The sequence below is a fragment of the Pyxicephalus adspersus genome, chromosome 7, assembly GCF_032062135.1.
Source record: "Pyxicephalus adspersus chromosome 7, UCB_Pads_2.0, whole genome shotgun sequence".
Taxonomy (NCBI): domain Eukaryota; kingdom Metazoa; phylum Chordata; class Amphibia; order Anura; family Pyxicephalidae; genus Pyxicephalus; species Pyxicephalus adspersus.
In genome coordinates, this window is record NC_092864.1 from 7,462,625 (window position 1) to 7,486,953 (window position 24,329).

Sequence of the window (24,329 nt, forward strand, 5' to 3'; positions counted from 1 at the left end):
CACGGTATAATCTCACTACAGTTTCATTTAAAAAAACAACTCTCATCAGTCTCATCATTCCCTATCTTTATCTCAGATACCTGGGCAATTCATACAAAGTTGGAACACTTAGATAAAAAATATGCATCTTGGAAATTATACCATCCGCTTCTCCCAGAGTTCCCCAGTCAAAATGGTGATTGGAATTCCTAGATGTCGGAGATTAACATATCCTCCTCTAAAAGGAACAGACTTCTGGCTATAGATGAAGGTTTTGAGAACCATCAAGTTTGTCAAATAAAATTTTCTTACATGATTTGACCAATAAAATTATAATTTAATACAGCCTATTCAACAACAGTTCAACTCATTTCCAGGAACCTTTTTACATAAATTTTCACTAATGTTTGATAAAGAGCCCGGAAATACAAGATTGCTTTGGTGTGGTGTGCGCTATACCTTTAGGATGGACCTTTTCAGGAGAAGTGGAGCAAGGTGGAAAAATACAATGTGATATAAAGTTTCTTGCTGGCATAAGGCAGAATACCTTGTATGTAATACATTTTTATGAATCTTCCATATAAAAATAATCCTCGTTTAGCCACTTACCTGTTTTCCGACTGCCAGCACTTAAGACCAACCCCTCCACAAGTACACTGTACATAATTGTGTACACTGTACAGGCTACGTGATCCAGCAAACCTGGAATTAAATTTTTAAAGCGAAACTAAAGTAAAAAACAATCACACTTACCTTTAATCCCACAGATCTGTTGATCGGTTTCTTCGATTAGGACCGGCGTTGTCCCACTATCCTTTTTCGGCACGGCGCCACCATCTTCTTCAGGGTTCTTCTTCGTAGATCAGTTGATCTTGCACTGTGCAGACGCAAGATTTCTGATTTGCTAACAGTTTATTCTTGTTCCAGGTTCCTGAAAGTCCCAGATGAATGTCAGGGAGAAATTTTTCTCCAGGTAGTGTGCGGCATTACAGGAATCCTCAGAATCGTCACATTTGTTATAAATGACTTTATTTTAAAAAACAGAACGTCTCCCTATTATAAACCTCTCTCTATTATGTAAAGAACCCACAATTACCATATAAACAACTACATATTCCCTATTATAAATTAAAGCCATATTAGCAACTGTTTCCTCATTCATGATGATGTATTTGGTGCTATTATTGTTACACATCCATCTGAGTATCCCAAAATGCTCAAATCATTTTGTAGTTTTATTTTGAGAACTCCATTGTCTAACTCTCCCTCTCCCACCATGCTGGAGAAGCTGGAGAACTCTTCTATCTAATTCTACTCCCCTGAAAAGCCCTATATTGCTGGAGGACTCTCTCCTCTACTGAAATACTTTGCATGAGGACTCTGTTCCTTCCTCTATAACTCTCCTCTCCTGAAATACTCTGCACTGCTGGAGGACTCTGCTCCTTCCTCTATAACTCTCCTCTCCTGAAATACTCTGCACTGCTGGAGGACTCTGCTCCTTCCTTTCTTACTCTCCTTTCCTGAAATACTCTGCTCTGCTGCAGGTCTGCTGGAGGACTCTGCTCCTTTCTCTATAACTTTCCTCTCCTGGAATACTCTGCACAACCAACTGACTCTTCTCTTTTTCCCTATAACTTTCCATTAATTTGTCTCCCTACCTACCTCTCCTCTCCTGTAATATTTGTGATTCAATTTATGCTGTATAACCATAAATCCTCCATGTTGATGGAGATCCCTTTGCTTTCTCCTATCTACTTCTTTCCTAACATGCTCTGCTTGGATTCTGCTCCTTTCTGCGGCAGTCAGAGTGTTAACGGAAGGGCTGGGAGTGCCATTTCACATTACACAAGTGTTTACAGGTTGCTTCCTCTAAGACCAACCCATCTCACTTTCTGTACTGAGTTGTTCGGGAAAGGTATTTCTTGTCATCTTTCTGTAATGGATTCCAAAGACCAGGTAGAGAAGCAGATCTGTTCCACGTGCCACCATGTTTGTATGGATCGTGTGTCACTGCCATGTGGACACCATTTTTGCAGACTGTGTATGGAACGTGTGCTGGGTGTACAGGATAAGTGGAATCTTTATTACTGTCCGGAGTGTTTCAAAGGCTGTCGAGTTCGTCCTTTGATAAAGCAAGAGACCATACTATGCCCCTCGAAACAGATATGCTGCACCTACTGCAATCTCGCTGCCATGAAGACTTGTGTGCAATGTGATTCCCAATTTTGTGCTACCCACTTGATTAAACATCCAAGTTTGCCAGGACATACTCTCATAGAGCCAACATTGTCCTTGGATGATAGAAAATGCTCCATACACAAGGAGATCCTAAAATATTACTGCACAGAGGAGGGTTCCTGTATCTGTACATCTTGCTGTGTGGCTGGAGACCACAAAGGACATCAAGAGATACTTTTGCATGAATTTGCAGAACAGAAGAAAAGAAAGCTAAGACGTTTAATGGAAGACTTTAAAATGGACATACAGGAAGCTGAAAAACAAATCTATAGGCTTCAGGCTAATGAGCAGAAAGAGAAACAGAAAGCAGATGAAATAGGTCAGGAAGTCATGGCTCAGATAGAGAACCTCAAACGAGAGCTGAGCCGTCAACAAGCTAAAGTCCTGAGTGTCATCTCCCAACAGAAGAAGATGGTTTCACTCTCAGCGTCTAATCAAATTAAGAAGCTGAAGGCACACAAAAGCGAACTGTCCCGGAGGATGGAACGCATTACTGAGCTGTGCGCTATGGAAGATCCGCTGACTTTTCTGAGGAGCAAAAAAGATAGCAATCTCACCGGTAACTTCTCCAGGCAGTGCAATACAAAAAGTGGGGTTAAAGTTGACGCAACTTTGATCTCACAGAAGCTGCACAAGAAATTCCTACAGTTTGCTGATGGGTTGATTGATCGCATGCTGAAAGATGACTTTCCAAAGATGAAGAAATGTAGATTAGCCTTAGATAACAAAACGGCTCATTATAACATCGCCGTATCGTCCAATCTCAGAAGCGCCTCTTACAGCTGGAAACGTCAGAGGGGAGAAAGCAATGAGGAAAGGTTCAGATCCCAACATGTTTTAAGCAAGCACAGCTTTTCATCAGGGAATCACTATTGGGAGGTGGATGTTACCGGGATGAAAAAATGTATGGTTGGGGTTGCCTGTCGGAGTATGGACAGAAAGACTTCATCTTCAAAATCACTCATTGGTTTTAACAGAAGGTCCTGGAGTCTTTGTGTAGACAATGTTCTTAGCGCCTGCCATAACTGCGTTCAAAGAGAAATTCCCATGGATTCTTCTGTACGGTCCTTTGGGATCTTCTTGGAGTATGAGGCTGGCCGACTATCCTTCTACCAGCTGTGTGATCCTATCAGACACCTTCATACCTTCACCACCATCTTCACCGAACCTCTGCACGCTGCTTTTTATGTGAATAAAGGTTGCGGTATATCCATCAGAAAGTAAATGCTACAGAACATATGGAGGTATTGAGGATCTGGAGGATTTTGCAATAACTGCATGAATTAATTTTTTTTTCCTGTCTGGTTGTCTGTCACATGTGCCTGCAATATTTCTAGTATGATAAACTTCTACAGGTAGTCCCTGAGTTAAGGACATCCAACATATGGACAACTCCTAGATATGAACGGGGCTTCCCTGCTGGCTCATGTGCAGGACAGAGGCTTGATGGTGGCTGGTTTGCATGACTTACAGAAGAAGTCTTTTATGCTCCTTCTTCTATAACTCTCCTCTCCTGAAATGCTCTGCACTATTAGAGGACTCTGCTTTCAATGTAGTCATGTTTTGTTGGGGATACTTTGAGATTTATGGGAAAAAGGACTCTCATCAAAGGGGGAAAATACTATGAATAATAATTTAACAATAATAATAATAATTAACTATAATTTGAAGTAACATAAATTGGCACTGGAAATTGATAGTTGACTAGGTATTAGATAATATGAATAGTTATGAATTAATGAATAGTGTTTTAGGAAATTTGGATGGCAATATATGGACATGTAGTTAAGATTGAACTGAAATTGGAATGGTTATGTAGATGTGTTGAAAATTGAATAAATACATAAAGAAATGTATGTTAATGTGTGTTTGTGCAGAATAAGGCTATGGACAATTTTTAGTATGTTTTTGTTTCACAATTAATGAGGTTGAATTAGGTGAATTCATGGAGTGTGATTTATACTAATAGAAGGAGTAGATTCAGAGAGGTTGGATTATTCAATAAATGGGGTTGCAGTTTAACAATATGCACTGAAGGAATGATATAGATTAAACAGGTTTGGAACAAACACAGAACGAAATATATATGGGTATACTTGTATGTCTGTATATGATTATGAAATTATTTGGCAGAATGAGGACACGTAGATATACATATATTGTTTAGGTGCACTCTGTTGAGATATATGGAGACGAAAAATGTTTCCTCCCTCCCTTTAATAGAATAAACATTGGCTGCTCTGTTGCTCAATTTCCCTGACAAGGTGGTACAAATCTTATAAAAGGCTCTTTAAAAGTTTAAGCTTTTAAGTTCCAAATTTGTTTTTAAATCTGATGGTTACATGGTTACATCAATACACAGTTGTGTGTTCACAGTTACAGTGGGCATTTTATTACTGAATTCATTTTCATATCATTTTATATAATTCTGAATATTAATTTCTTCACATGTACACCTTCTTGTGATTCTGCTTTTTCTGTCTCTACTCTCTAGGGATTGGCAATAATCAGAAATTTGTTTTGAAGGAAGCCAACCGCCCTCAGGCACAAATCTAAAGCACGACAAAAATAAGAAACGAAACTGATCGGGCGCACCTGTCTGTTAAAGGATTGTGAAACTAGTTACAGTTTTACCTGCAAAAGTATAATGTTTCGTTCTCTGATATTTTGGGTGTGGGAGTAAGAAAGGAGAAGCATTTTCACATTTTGACCTTTTAGTAGTTATGATATAAGAAAAATAATATTTTTCCTTTGTGTTTTCTGTGTTTATTATGTATTCAGCTAACAGTCAGATCGCCAAGTTCCTTTTTTTGTGAGCCTACATCTCTGGGGTAGAGCTACAGATCTGTAGGCCCTGATGTGGAATTTGGACATAAACCCCCCAACCAAGACTCTGTACCCCTTTTTGCACAAAGCACAGCTGAGACCCCCTGAGTGTCAGAGCTTTAGTGGCATACCCCCTCAGTGTGTGATTCCCCTTTCTCCAGTAAAAGACCCCTTCAGTGCATATCTTTTCAGTGACTCAGAGATGCACTCCATCAGTGACAGTGACCCCTTCTTTCAGTTAAAGACAACCTAACTGCAAACCTTCCCCCACTCCCGTAGAAAGAAATTGGCAGCACCTTTGACTGATTAGGGACAGTTGTGATCAGCCAGGTGAAATTATTTTATTGCAGACGGGTTATTGCCTTCTGCAAATAACGACTTGCCTGGTCGCAGTTTTTTTTGGTAAGGGTTCAGCTTTGAGCGCCTTGTCTTAGCATTGCTGCATATCCTCTGCTTCGCACTACCCCTCTCCAGCACACGGTGTTGTATGTTCTATATTCTGCATGGCTCCATTCTTTATGCTGTACGTTATCCTGCCCCTGTACAAAGCATTGGTCAGACCACATCTGGAATATGCAGTCCAGTTTTGGGCACCAGTTCACAAAAAGGACATTGTGGAATTGCAAAGCATTGGTCAGACCACATCTGGAATATGCAGTCCAGTTTTGGGCACCAGTTCACAAAAAGGACATTGTGGAATTGGAGAGAGTGCAGAGAACGGGAACTAAACTAATAAAAGGAATGGAGGAGCTCAGCTATGAGAGATTAGCTGAACTGAATCTATTCTCCCCTGAGAAGAGACATTAAAGGGGGGATATGATCACCCTGTATAAATATATAAATGGTCCATTATTCACTTTGAGATCGTTACAAGAACAACAGGGCACTTCTTGCATCTGGAGGAAAAGAAGTTTAAGCTCCAGATAAGGAAGAGATTCTTTACTGTAAGGTCTGTGAAAATGTGAAATCAGCTCCCTCAGGAAGTAGTTTCAGCAAGTTCTATAGATTGCTTCAAGAAAAAGCTGGATGATTCTAGAAGCACAGAATATAACTGGGGATTAAGGCTTTAAAGTAAAGATAACAGAGACTGCTGATCCAGGGAACATCTGATTGCCTCATGGAATCAGGAATTAATTTTTTTCCCCTGTTGGAGCAAATTGTACCAGGGGTTTTTTGCCTTCCCAAATAAGTCTTATAGGGTTTTATATCTGGGATATGTTTATTTCCTCAGTGGTTGAACTTCATGGACTTATGTCTTTTTTTAACTTAACTATTGCGTGTGAGCTGGATACAAAGGAAAGCCCAGGATGATGATCCATAAGAAGAAGCGGGTGTCTGCGGTGGTGACTGTAGTACGTACTGCAATCATTCTGTACCAGCAAAGAAGACATGTCTGCATTTTAGTGCCTCACTTTGTGATGAACATTTGAGCAGGCACAGTACAGAACCTGAACATTTACTTACTGAGCCCATTGCATCTCAAATGACTATAAAGTGCCCATTACATAGGCAGGTCCTCAATTATTACTGCATACAAGATAAAAAATTTTAGGTGAAATTAGATAAGGTGAAGACCACCAGAATCTTGAGGTGATGCTTCTTAAAATTGAGAAAAATAAACTGAACAAGCAAAAACAAAAAATGAGACTGAAATCAAGAATCTTCAGAACTCAGGACTTAAGGATGCAGAACAGGCTGTCATTAGGAGACTCAATGGCCAAATCCAAATTGTCAAGAAAGAACTTGAGGCTCTTCAATATTTAGTCGTAGATGAGGTCAAAGCACAGACTTTAGGGTTAGTCTCTGACTATAAAAGGAGGAGCAGGTTCAAGAGCTGTCCCAAAAAAAGTCTTTGAAGACTTATATGATATAAAAGATCCATTGACTTTTCTCCAGAAAGTACTGGCAATAGATTTAGTTGGGATTTTCCAAGTTGAACATATAAAAGTAAACAATACGATGGTAGATGAAGCACCAATCACACAGATGCTGCACAATAAACTCTTACAATATGCTGATCGTCAAATTAAATGGATGCTACAAGATACGTTTCCCAAGATGAAGAAATCAGAGATCACCCTGGATTTAGAAACAGCTCATTGTAATATTATTATATCAAACCATCTCAGGAATGCCTGGTATAGTAGGAATTGTCAGAGCAGAGTTTGTGGTCCAGAGAGTTTTAGATCACACAATGCTTTAAGTAAGTGTGACTTCTCATCAGGGAATCATTACTGGGAGGTAAGGTGGTGGGAACACAATGTAGCATTGGGGTTGCTGATAATGATATAAAGAGAAAGACAAGAAAATTTAGCTCATGCATTGGTTGCAATAGGAGATCATGGAGTCTCAGTGTAGATAATAAACTTAGAGTGTGGCACAACGATTTTCCAACTAAAATTCCCACAGATTCTGATGTAACGTCATTCGGGACATTCCTGGGCCGTGCCGGGCGACTGTCCTTCTACCAACTTTGTGACCCCCATTAGACACCTTCACACCTTCAATGCTACTTTTATCAAACCCCTGCATGCTGCTTTCTATATATATGAGGGTTCCAAAATAAAAATCCTCATTAGCACAAAAATACTTGAAGCCAGATGATTGTGGACACCTGACATCTTGTTCATAATAATACCATATTATTGCCCATGGTTTTGGGGAATGGTTCCATACAAGAATATACTACAGGCATTATAGTGGCTATAGCAGCCCCACTCCTATGGGAAGGCTTATAGTAGTATGTCTATAGGATGTTAGCTCCAATACTAATGTTGGAAGAAAATATACAGCTTGCAGTTGGTGTTCAAATTGATCCCAAATGTGTCCAAGTGGGGTTGCGGTCAGGGCTCTTTGCAGAGACACAAGTTCCTCCACACAAAACTTGGTAATGTCTTTACATAGCTAACTTTGTGCAATGGAACTGGGCAGAAAAGCTCTTTCCCCAAATTTTAGCCACAATTATATCTTTGTATAGCGACATACCCTTCATCAAAAAAGTTTGAACTCAACCATTTGGAGGGGTGTCCACATTTTGCCTATATGGGTAGCTGTGATAGCTCTCCAATCAGCAAAGCTCATAATCTCTGTTGAATAAGTATTGCATTGGTAACATTTGTGCTCATTGTATCCCACCATGGACATTTAAGAAGAGTACACATTTTATAATACCTCAATGACCACTTTGCACTACCTTATAGTTAAATAAAGAATAGTATGATTCATCAAATACTTAACACTTTCTGCTTTAAAGAATTACTAACTTGTAGTTATTGACTTATTTTTTACACACCCCACTCTGAGACTCTCATGAGTCTCAGATTGTGGCTTTTGTCAGTGTTCCAGAATTTTGCATAAAGATACTGCCTCTATACTATTATTTTCTAGGTAATTGGCAATATTCATTATTTTAACTACTCATCTATGAGCCAATTCCTTCATACAATCTTTTCATCATGCCATATTATTACTTTATAGAGCTTCACCTCCAAGCCTTCATGACATGGCACTTACATGAATGGATGCAAAATCAGAATATCTGTATGAATTCTTAACATTGTAATGATTTTGTAACCAACGATGATCATTCCAAAGATAAAGCTCTTGTAACATACAATTTTAATTGGAGTATTGTAAGGTTCAGTGTCTTTTATGTTCAATAATTATAATAAAGATGTAATGTTTTTGTTGAATTTATATTGCGGTATTAAACAATCTATGACACACTGGCATTATGATCTACTTTCCATAGGGCATGTGGTGTTGGAATACATGGGTATACCTGTTCTTCTGATTTCAGTAAGCTGTGTTTTTTAATCTTTAATAAAGTTTTAAATACCTGAAAAAAGGAACTTTTGGCCAATATTTCATTTTATTTTACTGTAGGTTGGGGCAAAGCTTGTGTTTAGCAAAATAGCTTGAAATTGACATAATGGAACCAAGCTGCGGGTACCACTTTTTGTAACAGAACAGGTTTAATTTCAAGTAAAACTATTCTATCCCCACTGCCAAAAACATATTTATATAGCACCAACAGAGCTTTATAATGTCCCAAGTTATGTCGCTAACTGTTCTTTAGAGGGGATCACAATCTAATGCCGTATGTAAGTAACACAGTCTATGGCCAGATTGTTGGAGGAAAACCAATTGCCTTACCACTATGTTTTTTTAAATTGGAGGAAACTGGGTGCCCAAAGAAAACCTTTACAATGGAAGAAAATACAAATTCTATGCAGTGTCCTGGCCCAGATTTAAGCCTGGGATTCTAATCCTGCAAAAGGTAAGAGTGCTAACCACTGAGCCACTTTTTTGCCCCTGCTTGCATCATCAACAGATGACATAAGAAGATGGCAGTACAGGAGACAGAGCAATGATGGGGAGCACAGATCTTGCATCACTAATGGAGGGAAGATATAGAGGGGAGTCTGCCATATTGTGTTTGTATGCTGCACATTATAGCAACTGCTTTGAGATCATTCTGTAGATTTGGATCCAATTAAAGCCATCTATAGGGATCTAGATCAGAGATCCCTATACTTTCTAAACAAAGAGTGAGTACACTATAGACATACCAGGCTGTGTGTGGTGCCTCACCATTGGTATCAATGGGAGGAGAAATATTTCCATATAGATGCCAGCAGCAGGAATATATGCAAAGTACACAGTGGAGCATTGTGAAGCGTAGAGTGTACAGCACAATGTACAGAGTGAAGCAGTGAGCATTGTCTGTTTTATGGAACGCTGTGTTCTCTTCTTCATTCTACACATTTTCCTGTATACTATACTCAACACATATCTCCTCCATGCACCCTGTACTGCACATGCTCTACTCCATACAGATCATCGGTGCAGACTGTGCACAACACGGCTCGTTCTGCACACTGTGTTTTGTGTCTTATATTTTGACAAGTCCAAACTTTGTTGTATGGGTTGTACACACCATGCACATTTCCAGTAGATACTTCCCAAGGTTCCAAGCTGTACATTGTGCTGAATGAGCTATACTCACATCTGTACATCTGTATATACCTCTCCACTCTGGAGATGTACTCCAGCATGCTCCACTCTGTACACTGTGCTGTACATTATATACTGCACACTCTCCAAAGTCCATACTGTTCTACATGTCCTAATGTTCACACTGCTTACTCAATGGGCTACACATTCTATACTCTATACATCCTCACACTGTACATCATGAGCCCATCCCCATTCTTCTGCTCTGGTTGTATATTGTATATATAACATTACTTTATTTCGGATGCTATGCTGCACATCCTTTACTCCACACTGTGTTGTATGTTCTTTACTTTACATGAGCCCATTTTGTATAATGCACGATACATAGGGATCTCGTCATTATGCATAACAGATACGGCTCCCATCAAAATGCACAATACGTGCATCATTAAGAATGATAGCTAGGGCTCCCATTGCATGATACATATGGCTCCCATCATAATGAATGATACACAGGGCTCCCATTATAATGCAGGATACATTGGGCTCCCATCATAATGCAATATATATATGGCTCCCATTATAATACAGGATACATAGGGCACCTATCATAATACTCAATACATAGGGCTCCCATCATAATGCAAAATACATATAGTTCCTATCATAATACACAACACATAGGGCTTCCATCATAATACACAATACATAGGGCTCCCATTATAATGCACTATATATATGGCTCCCATCATAATGCACAATACTTAGGGTTCCCATTATAATGCAAGATACATAGGGCTCCCATTATAATGCACAATACATAGAGCTCCTATCCTAATACTCAGTACATAGGGCTCTCATTATAATTTAGGATACATAGGGCTCCTATATTAATACTTAATACAGGGGGCTCCCATTATAATTTAGGAAACATAGGGCATCTATCATAATACTCAATACATAGGGCTCCCATTATAATTTAGGATACATAGGGCTCCCATCATAATACACAATACATAGGGCTCCCATTATAATTTAGGATACATAGGACTCCTATCATAATACTCAATACATAGGGTTCCCATTATAATTTAGGATACATAGAGCTCCCATCATAATGCACAATACATACAGCTCCCATCATAATGCAGGATACATTGGGCTCCTATCATATTACACAATACATAGTGCTCCCATCATAATACACAATACATAGAGCTCCTATCATAATACACAATACACCGAGCTCCTATCATAATGCAGGATACATTGGGCTCCCATCATTATACACAATACATAGTGCTCCCATCATAATGCACGATACACCAGACTCCCATTCCCTCTTTGTCGTAAACTGTATATCTTATACATTCACCTTTTCCTACTGCCCACATTGCTGTGTGTTCTGTATATCTCACCACTACACTACAAAACTTCATACAGCCTCAGATTTTCTGCTCCTCTCCTTCAGATTTATTTGCCACTTTTGGTGTTTTGTTTTAAATTTGACATTTATGATGACAGAAAATATGGAGCATATTCTGTATGGACCAGACAAACCCGTTCATGAAAACTTGTTTTTACTGTTGGTAGATTTCCTGCCACACATTGCGTATTTATTAAATGTCTAAATAATGAGTTACACAAACTTGCTTGCAGCATATGTGGATAGTGTTTGTGGTTATCTTTTCTCCCCTGTACATTGCACAGTCAGGGCATTTCAGTCTACTTTGTTTTTTCAGGAAGTTCCATTTGGATAGGCGGCCCACTATTAGCCATATAGGTAGATAGTCAGAGCTAGAACTCTGCAATCAGTAAAGCTCTTACCCACTGATGATTGGAAAGCACTAACTCTGTAGGGCAGTGGTCCCCAAACTTTTGCAGCTCGCAGACCACTGAATCTACGGCCTCCGGACCGCGCGTCCTGTGTCACTCAAAGGGGAAGAAACTGAGTGACATCATATTGCCAGAACCGGCCCACTCTCCCATCGCAGGTCTGACCCTGTGTGGCGGGTTGTGTCTCTGAGACTGCAATCCATACTGGAGACATGGTCCATGGCTTTGGCCGTTGTGCAACCCCTCTGAGCCGCAGACCACCACTGGTCTTCGTGCTCTTGTGGCCCACCAATCAGACTGCCGCGGCCCATTGGTGAACCGCAGACCGATGGTTGGGGACCCTGCTGTAGGGGGCTTTTCTGTAGAGAGACCACTGAGACGCTGTCGCTGATCACTTCTTGCTCGACAGCAATGTACCTGTTTTCTTAAAGCTCTGAAGAAGATAAACTATCATGGGAGAATCTGAGTGATCTAGCAAACACAAAAACAGATCTGCTTCAGGATTAAAAATTTAAAAGTAAAAGCAAATAGGATTTAGGAAATGTATTCCAGGACCCTACTATTGTAATTCAGCATCCATGTCATCCCTCTTATCCCCTTAATTCTTTATTTCTTAGTTTTTTTACACTAATGATGACCATAGACTAAACAATGTACTAAAATCAAAAGGAAAGGAGAACATTAAGGAATATTTTTTAGCATACATGTATTTTTTGGTTAGTATAGTGAATCAACAAAGTCCACAAAGATACATGTGGTGTAACTGGAAGTGGGTGTAGTGTTAGACTTGGTGCTATACAAAAAACTAATATGACACTGATAAACAGACAGTACACCCCCAGCTGATGGTGGGATAATAGAATTGTGTGCTATATGTATAACTCCTGTACTCCGTTAAACATAAACCCAAAATACATGTTGTAGAAAGATGGAAAATGAGTTGTCTCAGACCCCGATGCATTTGCCCAGAAGGCTTCCTCAGGGCAGGGTTAGACTCATAGTTTAGATTATTATATAGAGAAAACAAAAATTAGAGGATTATAGAATCTACTACATTATATTGTCCTAGATTTTAAACGAAAAGGATTCTCCATCTGTTGTATGAGGACCTGTCCAAACAATCTGTATTCGATGACTTTCCCCCAGTGAATGGCATTAGGATCCCAGTGAGTGACAAACCCTAAGTAAGAGGGATTACATGTTTGAATTTTAAAGTATTCATATAAACCCCTTTTAACTGGTGCAGCTTTTCCCCTCTTTATAAGACCAGGTGCCCCCCGCCATCCGCTTTATAAAAGTACACCTTCACTTAACAGTGATCTCCCCAGCCCTTTTAGCTGGGCGCACCACCCAACACCCAAAAGAGTCGGGTGGTTACTGAAAAGTTGGTTCACAGTACAGGACTGCCACTTGCCTTACAGTTTTTTTCCCACCAAACTTAAAAAAAAATCTGGAAAAACTGTAATAGATATAACTGTTATAAGGCAGGCACAGCTAAAATTATTATAAATGATGGCACATGTGCACTTAGCTTAAGTGGGGGGTGCACATTTCTGCCAGCTATAAGGCACCCAGCTGTATTCAGTGTAACCTGGGGCCCAATTTACACTGAATACAGTCATGGTGGTTTGGGCGTTGTTTTTTAAAATGGCCAGAAGTTGGGTGCAGGTGCATGTTTTAAGGGGGTCACAGCTGTTTTTGGTGACCCCCAAAGTGGGATTCTGGTGCATCTGTTATTTTAGGGTCACAGCTGTTCTTGTTATAAAATGGGAAGAGAGGTGCAGGTGCACCTGCTATTAGGAGGGCACAGATGTACATAATATAAAGAGAGGCTCAGATGCATCAATTTTTAAGGTGGGGCTCACTGTACCTGTTATGAGTTTGGTCACAGTCATACTTATTATAAAGTAGTAAGTGGGGTGCACAAAGTGCCATGTATTCTGTATTCTATTTACAGAATATCAGGTGCACTACGATTGGCCTGGGGGGAGTAAAAATGTCAGTTCTTATATATCCGTAGCTGCCAGCAGGAGCCGTGCGGTGCAACACCAAAAAGTCCAAGTAGTGAGGGGTAGCATTTAGCACCATTGGATAAGTATGTTTTATGGACGCCTCCATTTTTCCAGGAGTTCTGCTTTAAAGAATAAAACATAATAAAGTAATGTGGGCAGCTCGGAAGAAAAGACTTGGGTACACAATGCTGTATTGTCTTCTTGATAGCAATTGCCTAATCTTTCTTCCGGTGTATGTGGTTACTTTACTTTTCCTGTTCATTGCGTTTTCAGTTCATTTTTGTTGATCTTCTCGAAATGGCAGCTGTGTTGCTGGAAGATCTGATCTGCTTCATCTGCCTGGATTCCTATACGGATCCGGTGTCACTGCCATGTGGACATAGCTTCTGCGGAAAGTGCATTGTTCATGAACTGGATACCCAGGGAACCTCTGGAGTTTATTCTTGTCCGAACTGTAGGAAACCATTTGATGAACGCCCTTTGATGCTCCATAAGAAAAGGAAACTGTGCAAGGAAGAGATTGTCCCGTGTACGTATTGTGACGGTCCAGTACCTGCAGAGAAGTCATGTTTACATTGTGATATTTCGCTTTGTGGTAAACATTTAGGGAGACACAGTACTGCACCTGAACATGTTCTGATAAAGCCCACTGCGTTCCTGGAGGCCAGAAAGTGCACAGAGCACCGGCAGATTCTAAATCATTACTGCACGGACGATGACGTATTTATCTGTTTGCTATGTTACGTCACTGGAGACCACGAAGGGCACGAGGTGGTGATTCTAAATACAAACTCAGCTGAGGAGGAGAAAACAAACCTACAACTACTGGCAAGAACTCTTAGAAAAGAAAGTAAAAAAACTCAAGACCAACTGAATAGTCTGAAGCTACTTCAAACAGAACAGACAACACATGAAAAAGTCATCAAAAAAAGAATTACAGGCCAAATCAAAGACATCGCAATAGAGCTCAATGCCCTTAAGGAAAGGGTCCTAAATGAGGTCTCAAAACAGCAAAAAGAAGTTTCCTGCCTAGTCGCTGACAAGGAAAAAAAGGTGAATGAGAAGATGGAAGAGCTGGCCAGCAAGATCGATCAAATTGAGAAGCTTCGAGAAATTAGAGATCCATTGACTTTTCTGAAGAACGTTCTGGGAACTGATTTGATTGGGATCTTCAATGTTGACCGTGGCGAAGTAGGGAAATGTATGTTAGATGAAGAACTGATATCACAAACATTGCACAAGGAAGTCTTACAATTCGCCGACAGCCTCCTTAAACAGATGCTTAGGGATGCTTTTCCCAAGATGAAGAAATCAGAAATCACATTGGATGTAAAGACAGCTCATTGTAACATCTTTATAGCCGATGGTAGAAGAACCGCCATTTATAGAACAAAACGGTGCTGTAGAGATTCTGGTCCAGAAAGGTTTCAGTCCCACCAGGTTTTAAGTGATTGCAGCTTTTCCTCTGGGAATCACTACTGGGAGGTGGCAGTGGAAGGAACTCCATGTAAAATTGGGGTCGCCTATAGTAATATAGAGAGAAAGTCAACGAAACGTGAGGTGCTTATTGGTAACAATGTAAGGTCATGGAGCCTCAATATAGACAACAGTCTTAGTGCGTGGCACAATAACACTGAAACAAAAATTTCCACAGATTCCTCTTTGCAGTCATTTGGGATCTTTTTGGAACATGAAGCCGGCCGTCTGTCCTTCTACCAGTTGTGCAAACCCATTAGACATCTCCACACCTTCAATGCCAACTTCACCGAACCTCTTTACGCTGCCTTCTATCTAGATAAGGACTGCACAATTAAAATCATACAATAAATGGCAACTAATATTACAGAAGAAAAAAAATCACCTGCCTAACCAACAAATCCAACTCAATCCAGCATTAACTAATAATAAACTGCTCCAGGTAGACCTCACCGCTCCCACCAATCCAGCATGGCTGGGTTCTGGTATGGTTCATCTTGCTGCCAAATAGAAATTAATTGATTTCCTGCACATGGGCACAGGATACAATTTCTATGCACTATTTTTCAAAAATATTCCAGCCTAAAATCCAACTCGAATCCAACTGGCTTTTCATCATTGAATGAGCATTTTACAGTTATTTTGCAGGTTTGAAATGATCAATAATCTGTCTGCTTTGCATTATTTCACAAATAATACCTTCTTGTGATTGTAAAATTGTACATCTCTTTTACTGCATTCTTTAAATGCATTTTTTGTTATGGAGAGCAATTTTAATATTTTAGCTCTCTTTTAGTTTACTACTCTGACATTGGCATTTATTGCAATATAAATGAATATTATTTTTGTAAAGAGGGGATTTCGTATTGTATTTTCTATGCATTTTAAAAGGAAAAAGTAGAAAGTTGTCTATTATAGTTTACATATGACAAGTGTCTATGCATTAAAACACACCCCAAAATATGGTCTTCCCTTGTCACTGTTTAAATGATGTCTCATCTAATGACTTGTTGGGGATTTTGCAAACTGTTAACTGTTAATCCCAAAGCATTTTATAGGGCTCTATTTTTATATTGATTAATGTTTTCACGTATGCTTCTACCTTTACCACACATATACACATCTATCACATATAAATAGTATATGCATGAACAAACGTTTTCTCATGACTCACATCTGTTCTAATTGAATGTGAAAAATGTTGGGTGAGAGATTTAAAAGAAGACAAATAATCACTTCTTATGTTTCCTCTAAACTTGAACTTATGGTTACTCTATTTAAAGGCAAGGAAATGCTTTCATGCAATCTCATATTATGTTCAGAATCAAGCTGTTCTGTGTTTTTGGGGATTATAGCCAGATAAACAGTAGGTATCGGGAGAAAAATTTAAAGTTTGAGTCCTTGTTGCCTGCTTTTCTGTAAATTGTATTATGTATTGTACATTGGCATTTGCAAAGAGTAAATCCCAACATTTTTGTACCAGGACCATAATTTTCTTGGAACCTTGTATAGGGGTGAGCATTTGGTCTGGGAAATCTACATTTCTCCCTCCTCACCGATGTATTTACTATGTTTTGCAATGCCAATTGGTTTCTTTGTCTCTTGTCATGGGTTTATAGTAAGAAGCTGCATGACACCCCCCCATCCCCCTTTTCATTTTTTGTTCACAAACTTTTGCTGTTTGGCTTTATTGTACTACAGGCTACAAAGAACTGTAAAAAATGCATAATGCTAAAAATTATATTCCACACCATACATTTAATATTGGATTTGTCAGATCCACAACATTTGGTTGGTACCATCCCATGTATGTTGGGCATCCAGTCTGCTCCAACATGATATCTCTTCCATTAAGTCCTTCTTTTATGTAACATGTGCAGCTTACTCCATACTTTACTTGTTTCCTGGGAACGTGTTACTAGATCTGCCTTTAAATGGCACAATGGACATATGAATGGGCCTGATTTATTAAAGCTCTCAAAGTCTAGAGAGGATACACTTTCATCCTTGAAGCATGGTGATCCAACAAACCTGAAATGGATCTGGTCCAGGATTCAAAACCATTGCTAGCAAATAGCAAATTACTTTGAAGAAAACCTTTCCAGGTTTGCTGAATTACCCAGTTTAATTAATTAAGTGTATCTTCTCCATCCTTGGAGTGTTTTCATAAATCAGGTCCATCGTGTCACCCAGGCAGTGCTGGGACAAGTTTTTTTAGAAAGTCCATTAGCACCCTATACCTGCTCCTGCTTATTGTTTCGGAATATTTTGACACATAATGTTTCAGATTTGTAGACCAGTACAGTGTCAGCTGTGATTTCCACGTTAGGCCAATAATCAATGCCATTCCCAGAAAAGCTTGGCGTTCAGAAACCTTTGCCAGCATACAATTCTTAGTATGAAATGAGGAGGGATTGACAGATATACATTGTACAGCCCTGTTAAATAATCTATTTCAGATATTATTCTGTAGGGAGAAGTTAACTGATTTAATATTTTCTGTATGAACCAATATGTCACTATTTGCTGTAAAGGCAGGGATATGGGGTGCTTCTATGTTTGGAGCTTTCAGCTGGGGATGAGAAATATCATATGGTATCTCCAGCCCCCGAGGTACCCTTGGCTGCCACCTGCCCACTGACTACCCTAAATGCCATCGGCTATAGTGACCCTGCCCACTCTTCATCCTCCACTGTGACCTGACCTGTAACTATCACTGCTCTCACTGCTCTCTCTTGGTTTGCTTCCTATCTGTCTGACCGCTCCTTTCAAGTTTCTTTCAATGGTAACTCCTCCTCACCCACTCTCCTCCCCCCCTTTTCATTTTTTGTTCACAAACTTTTGCTGTTTGGCTTTATTGTACTACAGGCTACAAAGAACTGTAAAAAAATGCAAAATTATATTCCACACCATACATTTAATATTGGATTTGTCAGATCCACAACAATTGGTTGGTACCATCCCATGTTTGTTGGGCATCCAGTCTGCTCCAACATGATATCTCTCCCATTCAGTCCTTCTTTTATGTAACGTGCAGCTTACTCCATACTTTACTTGTTTCCTGGGAACATATTGCTAGATCTGCCTTGAAATGACACAATGGACATATCAATGGGCCTCATTTATTAAAGCTCCCAAAGTCTAGAGAGGATAACTTTCATCCTTGAAGCATGGTGATCCAACAAACCTGAAATGGATCTGGTCCAGGATTCAAAACCATTGCTAGCAATAGCAAATTACTTTGAAGAAAACCTTTCCAGGTTTGCTGAATTACCCAGTTTCATTAATTAAAGTGTATCTTCTCCATCCTTGGAGAGTTTTCATAAATCAGGTCCATCGTGTTACCCAGGCAGTGCTGGGACAAGTTATTTTAGAAAGTCCATTAGCACCCTATACCTGCTCCTGCTTATTGTTTCAGAATATTTTGACACATAATGTTTAAGATTTGTAGACCAGTACAGCTGTGATTTTCAAGTCAGGCCAATAATCAATGCCATTCCCAGAAAAGCTACCAGAATTCAGATACCTTTGCCAGCATACAATTCTTGGTATGAAATGACAAGGGATTGACAGATATACATTGTACAGCGCTATTAAATATTCTATTTCAAATATTATTCTGTAAGTTACTGATTTAATATTTTCTGTATGAACCAATATATCACTATTTGCTGTAAAGGCAGGGATATGGGGTGCTTCCATATTTGGAGCTTTCAGCCTGGGATGAGAAATATCATATGGTATCTCCAGCCCCCGAGGTACCCTTGGCTGCCACCTGCCCACTGACTACCCTAAATGCCATTGGTTGTAGTGACACTGCCCACTCTTCATCCTCCACTGTGACCTGACCTATAACTATCACTACTGGCGGCAGGTAGGGTGCCACTGGACTGCACCTCCAATTCCGTCCCTCTGAGCGATGGCTCTGCTGAGAGCATATTTAACTCATCTATTCCTCCAACCAATACTGCTATCTTGAGGAATGGAACACTCCTCCACCATGTATACTACTACTTTTGAGTGTTTTCAATATTGTATATAGATGTCTTGTGTATAATAAAGTTTAATATGATTTTACTAACAAAACTGATTGTAATTGAGATTTTCAATAATAATTGTAATGGTATTTTCATCCACGCTAAGAATTACATAAGGGTACAATTTCCAGGACAGATTCATTATGGTTGATTTGTTATCCAGGTTTGTCTTCTACTTTCTAAGAAAGTCCAAAAATGAGCACAAAACCAAAATTCTTCAGTTTTTTTTCAACACGCTTGTAGCAAAAAGGAATATCCAACAAATTTCAGGGGCTAAAGACAACTTACCTTCACCAGGTCAATAAAACAAAACAAGGAAATAATAAATCTTCATCTCATTATTATAGAGAAAATGGGATCCCCAAACTAAAAATGTAATGTAGATTCACATGCAGTAAAAATATAATTCCTGCACTGAGCTTCCAGGTCAGAGATGACACAGTTGTGTAAATATGGGTTTTGGTTCTTGCAGTTCTTATGTTCACAAATATTTTACACAAATTGACCTCTTATTTTGTGGATTATTGCACAAATACAATTATGCAGTCTGATCACTGGGGGAGAGAGATGGATAAAAATGCTTTCTATTGCAATCAGCAGAACTCACCACAGACCTAAGTGCAGAACTCACCACAGACCCCTAAGTGCAGAACTTACTACAGGCCCCTTAGTTTACATATTTTGTTTGCTCATACCTTAAATGTAGTTCAAGCCTTTCCGAAGTTTGCCTGTTCATGCCCTGGATTACTCCTGCTATTGTTTGGACTGTGGTTGTACTCAACTTGTATGTCAGTGTTTCTCAGCCTTTTTAACATAGAGGAAACCTTCAAATAACTTTCAGGTTCTCAGGGAACCCCTACTATAATTACTACATCCACCGTTCACAGTATATTAATGTAGTGGTCAGTAGGTAGTATGCTTCTTACATTGCTGGACAGTGGGAAGCATGTCAACCCTACAGATCAAGCTATGTTCTTCCCCTGTTTGTGTGGGTTTCCTCCCACATAACCACTGGTAGGTTAATTGGCTATCCCCAAAAAATGTACATATAACAGAAGCACTATACCCAATTATATGCCCAAAGGGTGAAACAAACAGGCTTGCTTCCTGAATAATATTCATATAGATTGTATAGATTGTAAGCTCTTCTGGGCAGGGTTCTTTCCTCCTCCTGTGTCGCTGTCTGTATCGGTCATTTGCAACCCCTATTTAACATACAGCACTACATATTATGGTGGTGCTATATTATTACTGTATACAGTATACAGTATTATATATATATATATACAGTGTTCTCCCCAGAAATTTTTTTCAGCCGGGTGGTAGGAAGCTGTAACCGGGTGGTAAAAAAGGGGGTGTGGCAAAACACGGCAAATTTAGTGCTAGACAGGATCAAGAAATCATAATGGCAGTCACAAATTTGGTCAAGGGGCTGAAGATACAGAAGGACAAGCTGTCCAAGGCTATTGAGGAAAGGGAGGATACTTTAGTCATCACTGATCAGGTCACTTTCTTGAGGAAGAAACTACAACATGATGATGTTCTTATCAATGGTGACATCATCAAAGACATCCGAGATGCTGGACATCTGGAAGAGGTGATGATCTCAATGATGTTACAGAAAGCACTTCTGAAATTCACTGACGGCCTTAAAGAACTAACGGAAAAGAGACAGTTTTCAGTAATTGACCGATCAGACATTTTACTAGATAAACAAACTGCTAATAATTATATTTTTATATCACCAGAACTTAGCTCCGCTACCTTAACTAAAAAGTTACAGTTCCGACGTTTTGGCTCTGAGGCTTTTAAAACTAATCAGGTTTTAAGTAAAAACAGATTCTCTTCGGGAAGACATTACTGGGAGGTTGAAGTGAGCAAGGCAGAGGAATGGATAGTAGGTGTCGCCACTTCAAGTATAGAAAGGAAATCGGATGAGCTTCAGGCCTACATTGGTTACAATGACAAATCATGGGGTCTACAATATGTGGGAAAATTGATAAATAGTCACAACAATGTTCATAATGCCATTGTATCAGTCAGTCAGTCTCCGCTGCAGACTCTTGGGATATTCTTAGATTATGAGGCCGGACGTCTAACCTTCTACCAGCTGTGTGACTCCATTAGGCACCTCCACACCTTCACAGCAAACTTTACCGAGCCCCTGCATGCTGCTTTTACTTTGATCAATGAACAATGCAACATTATCATACTCTCAAATGAGAAAAACAAGTTTTTCCCACTCAGAAAAAGTTTTACCCACTCAGGATGGAGAGAGTAGTGAGATGACCCAGAGATGAGAATGGAATGCAGAGATGAAAGGAGCAGCCAAAATGTCTGAAGCTAAGTATTATATACTAATACTAAGTTCTCAGTATAATAATTGTGTAAATTATGGTTGTATGTTTAAAGCAGAGAACTAGTGTAGCATTGTTTGCCTGTATTGATGATGTTTTTATTGTTTTTCATCAGTGCTTGTTCATACCTGTTCTGTATAGATTTTTACACTATTAGTAAAGATACAACTAAAATATTGCATATTTGCCTAAACTCCCTTGGAAACTGCTGTAGATTAAAAGTTAGCATAATAAAACACCTATCTATAGAAACTGACTCTTGACCGGGATACTATCCATATATTTTGTTTGTTCTCTTTATGTATTTGTGCTTTTCCTCCAGACAGTATAATTTCCTCCCACAACAATACTGGAAGGCTAATTGGTTCACCATCCAAAAAATTAGTTTAAACCAGAGTTTCTTAAGCTCTCTTACATTGGGAAGCCCTTGAAAAAAGGACTTCAGAGACCCCCTTCTGTAATTACTTTATCCACAACTCAGTGCTCAGTGGGAAGATTGTCACCTTATCAGCTAAAATTATATTTTTTGGCATCTGTTTAACTACAAAAACTGCTCATTACCCAAGGATTCAAGGAATCAGGTTTCATGGAAACATAATTTTAGACTGTTATGAGCAATAAATCACAATAGGGACATTAGATTGTGGCCTTGTCTGTGGGACAACAAATTACTTGGACACTATAAAGTGCTGTACGCTATGGCAATTCTTTATAAATAATACATAATAATAATAATCGCCCAATTAATCTCGGGTGGGGATACGCGGTGAGATCGGCATCTTGCTCTGTGTAATCTATTATAACGTGTATCTAGGTGTATTATACCATGTGTATCTAGGTTGGCTGCCAATATTGTTTTATGCCTTTTGTGTTATACTCTTCATATATTTATTGTACAGCTCTGTGTAATATGTTGGCACAATATAAATACTGTTTACGGATAATAATTTTCGTGATATTGCTCTATACTTGTTTTGTATAATGAAAGCCCAATAAACTTTTGTAGTGATAAATAAAACTATTTTCTGCACTCATTATATACCTTGTTTGACGATACCACTAGCTGGTCTACCTTCTTCCTGATAAGAAAAGAAAAAACATCTGTTCATGAGGGTTACAAAGCAATTGGGCATAGAAAAAAAAGAGGATACCCTCACTTCAGATTATTGAAGGTAAAATATGTTTTATGTCGTAATGATACTTTTCTTCCTCTTGTTATCTGTTCAATGAGCCCCCATAAAGTGTCAAGCCTGTATCCTGTGCCTTGGGCATCTTTTTGTGTGGAGGCGCATTTTAAGGCATCAGAAAAGGCTGCAAAGCAGTTCATCTTAAATCTTCATTACCACTATTTACCATTGGAGGAAGAGTCTAGCAGAAAGTGCTAAGTGGACTCACACAGGTGTTGGTGATCAGGTGTCTGTATAGGTTTACTTCTTCTTCCTGGCCTCTTGGCTGGTGCTTTGTCTATAATCCGCCTGTTCCTGGGACTTGACCTGATTTTACTGTATCTGCTCTGATCCTTGGCCTGTCTTTGGCTCTGACTTTGGCTTCCATGCTTGTTTTAGCTCTTGACCTTGGCTTCGGCTTCCACTCTTGCTCTGGCACCTGACCTTGGCTTCGTTTTTTAATTTTAATGGGTCTCCCAACCTTTGGCTTTGTTGGCCTCCAGACTTTGGCTTCTGACCTTGATCTGACTCCTGACCTTGGCCCTTGGCTTTGGCTTTTTAATTTAGATGGAGCTTACAATGTTTGACTTCGGCTTCTGGCCTTGTTTAGGCTCCAGACCTTGGCTTAGGTTTCCAGTCTTGCTCTGGCTTCTGATCTTAGCTTTGATGTTCAATCTTTCTGAGACTTCAAAACTTTGGCTTCCAATCTTCCTCTGATTCATGACCCTGCTCAATTTACTAGAATAACCAAATTTGACCAACCACAATTTGTAGTTTTAGCTACCACAGCAAACTTTGACAGCATGGATAACCTTATGTTTTTTTTTTGGGCAAGAACTGATTTTATCATACAAAGTTCCCTTGAAAAAGAAATACAAAATTTAATGTCATGGAAGAGAGCCCCAATCAGGAAATGCCCCCTAAAAACAGAATGATGGCCAAACACCCAACAGTTTAAATCCAAGTATGATTGTAGCGCTACACCAAGGCATTAGCGGTATATAGAGTTGGACCAGCAGCTGGAAGAGAGACAAGATAATAAAGACATCCATACTTCAACTAATGTAAGTCCTACTTGATACAGTATACTAGTGCCAGACAAAACACAAGGAGTCCGCTGGGTTTAAGTCTTATTGTTAAAAGGCAGCACACAAACAAAAGAAAACAAATGCAAGGTTTACTAATAAGCTTGACTGATTTGGCAGTAGGCAACGGGACCTGGGAAGGTCCTTCCCACCAAAACCTGCAGAGACCTGGCAAGGGGTCACTTTACCACCCCCAGTCCCCAATAGTGAGGTAGTATTGAGTTTCCTTAGATCAAGAATTGGCAATAAAGTAAACACAGGTCAGTTACTGCTCAGTTAAACACATTTAGAGCTGGAGGACTCTGCTCCTTCCTCTATAACTCTCCTCTCCTGAAATACTCTGCTCTGCTGGAGGACT

The 24,329-nt window shown here is 39.4% G+C and overlaps 2 protein-coding genes across 2 annotated transcripts; both read left to right on the forward strand.

Annotated features, from left to right (window-relative positions):
* The first annotated feature begins 2,172 nt into the window (after positions 1–2,172).
* On the forward strand, positions 2,173–3,441 carry LOC140334715 (tripartite motif-containing protein 16-like). The gene has a single exon (XM_072416955.1). It carries the CDS (start codon positions 2,173–2,175, stop codon positions 3,439–3,441), a length of 1,269 nt encoding a protein of 422 aa, XP_072273056.1.
* Positions 3,442–14,133: 10,692 nt separating this feature from the next.
* On the forward strand, positions 14,134–16,287 carry LOC140335017 (E3 ubiquitin-protein ligase TRIM7-like). Its single transcript, XM_072417361.1, has one exon. The coding sequence runs from the start codon at positions 14,148–14,150 to the stop codon at positions 15,675–15,677; it is 1,530 nt and encodes a 509-aa protein (XP_072273462.1). The 5' UTR covers positions 14,134–14,147; the 3' UTR covers positions 15,678–16,287.
* The last annotated feature ends 8,042 nt before the right edge of the window (positions 16,288–24,329 follow it).

Coding starts and splice junctions, on each gene's coding strand:
- LOC140335017 (XM_072417361.1), top strand. CDS start 14,148: ATGGCAGCTGTGTTGCTGGAAGATCTGATCTGCTTCATCTGCCTGGAT.
- LOC140334715 (XM_072416955.1), top strand. CDS start 2,173: ATGAAGACTTGTGTGCAATGTGATTCCCAATTTTGTGCTACCCACTTG.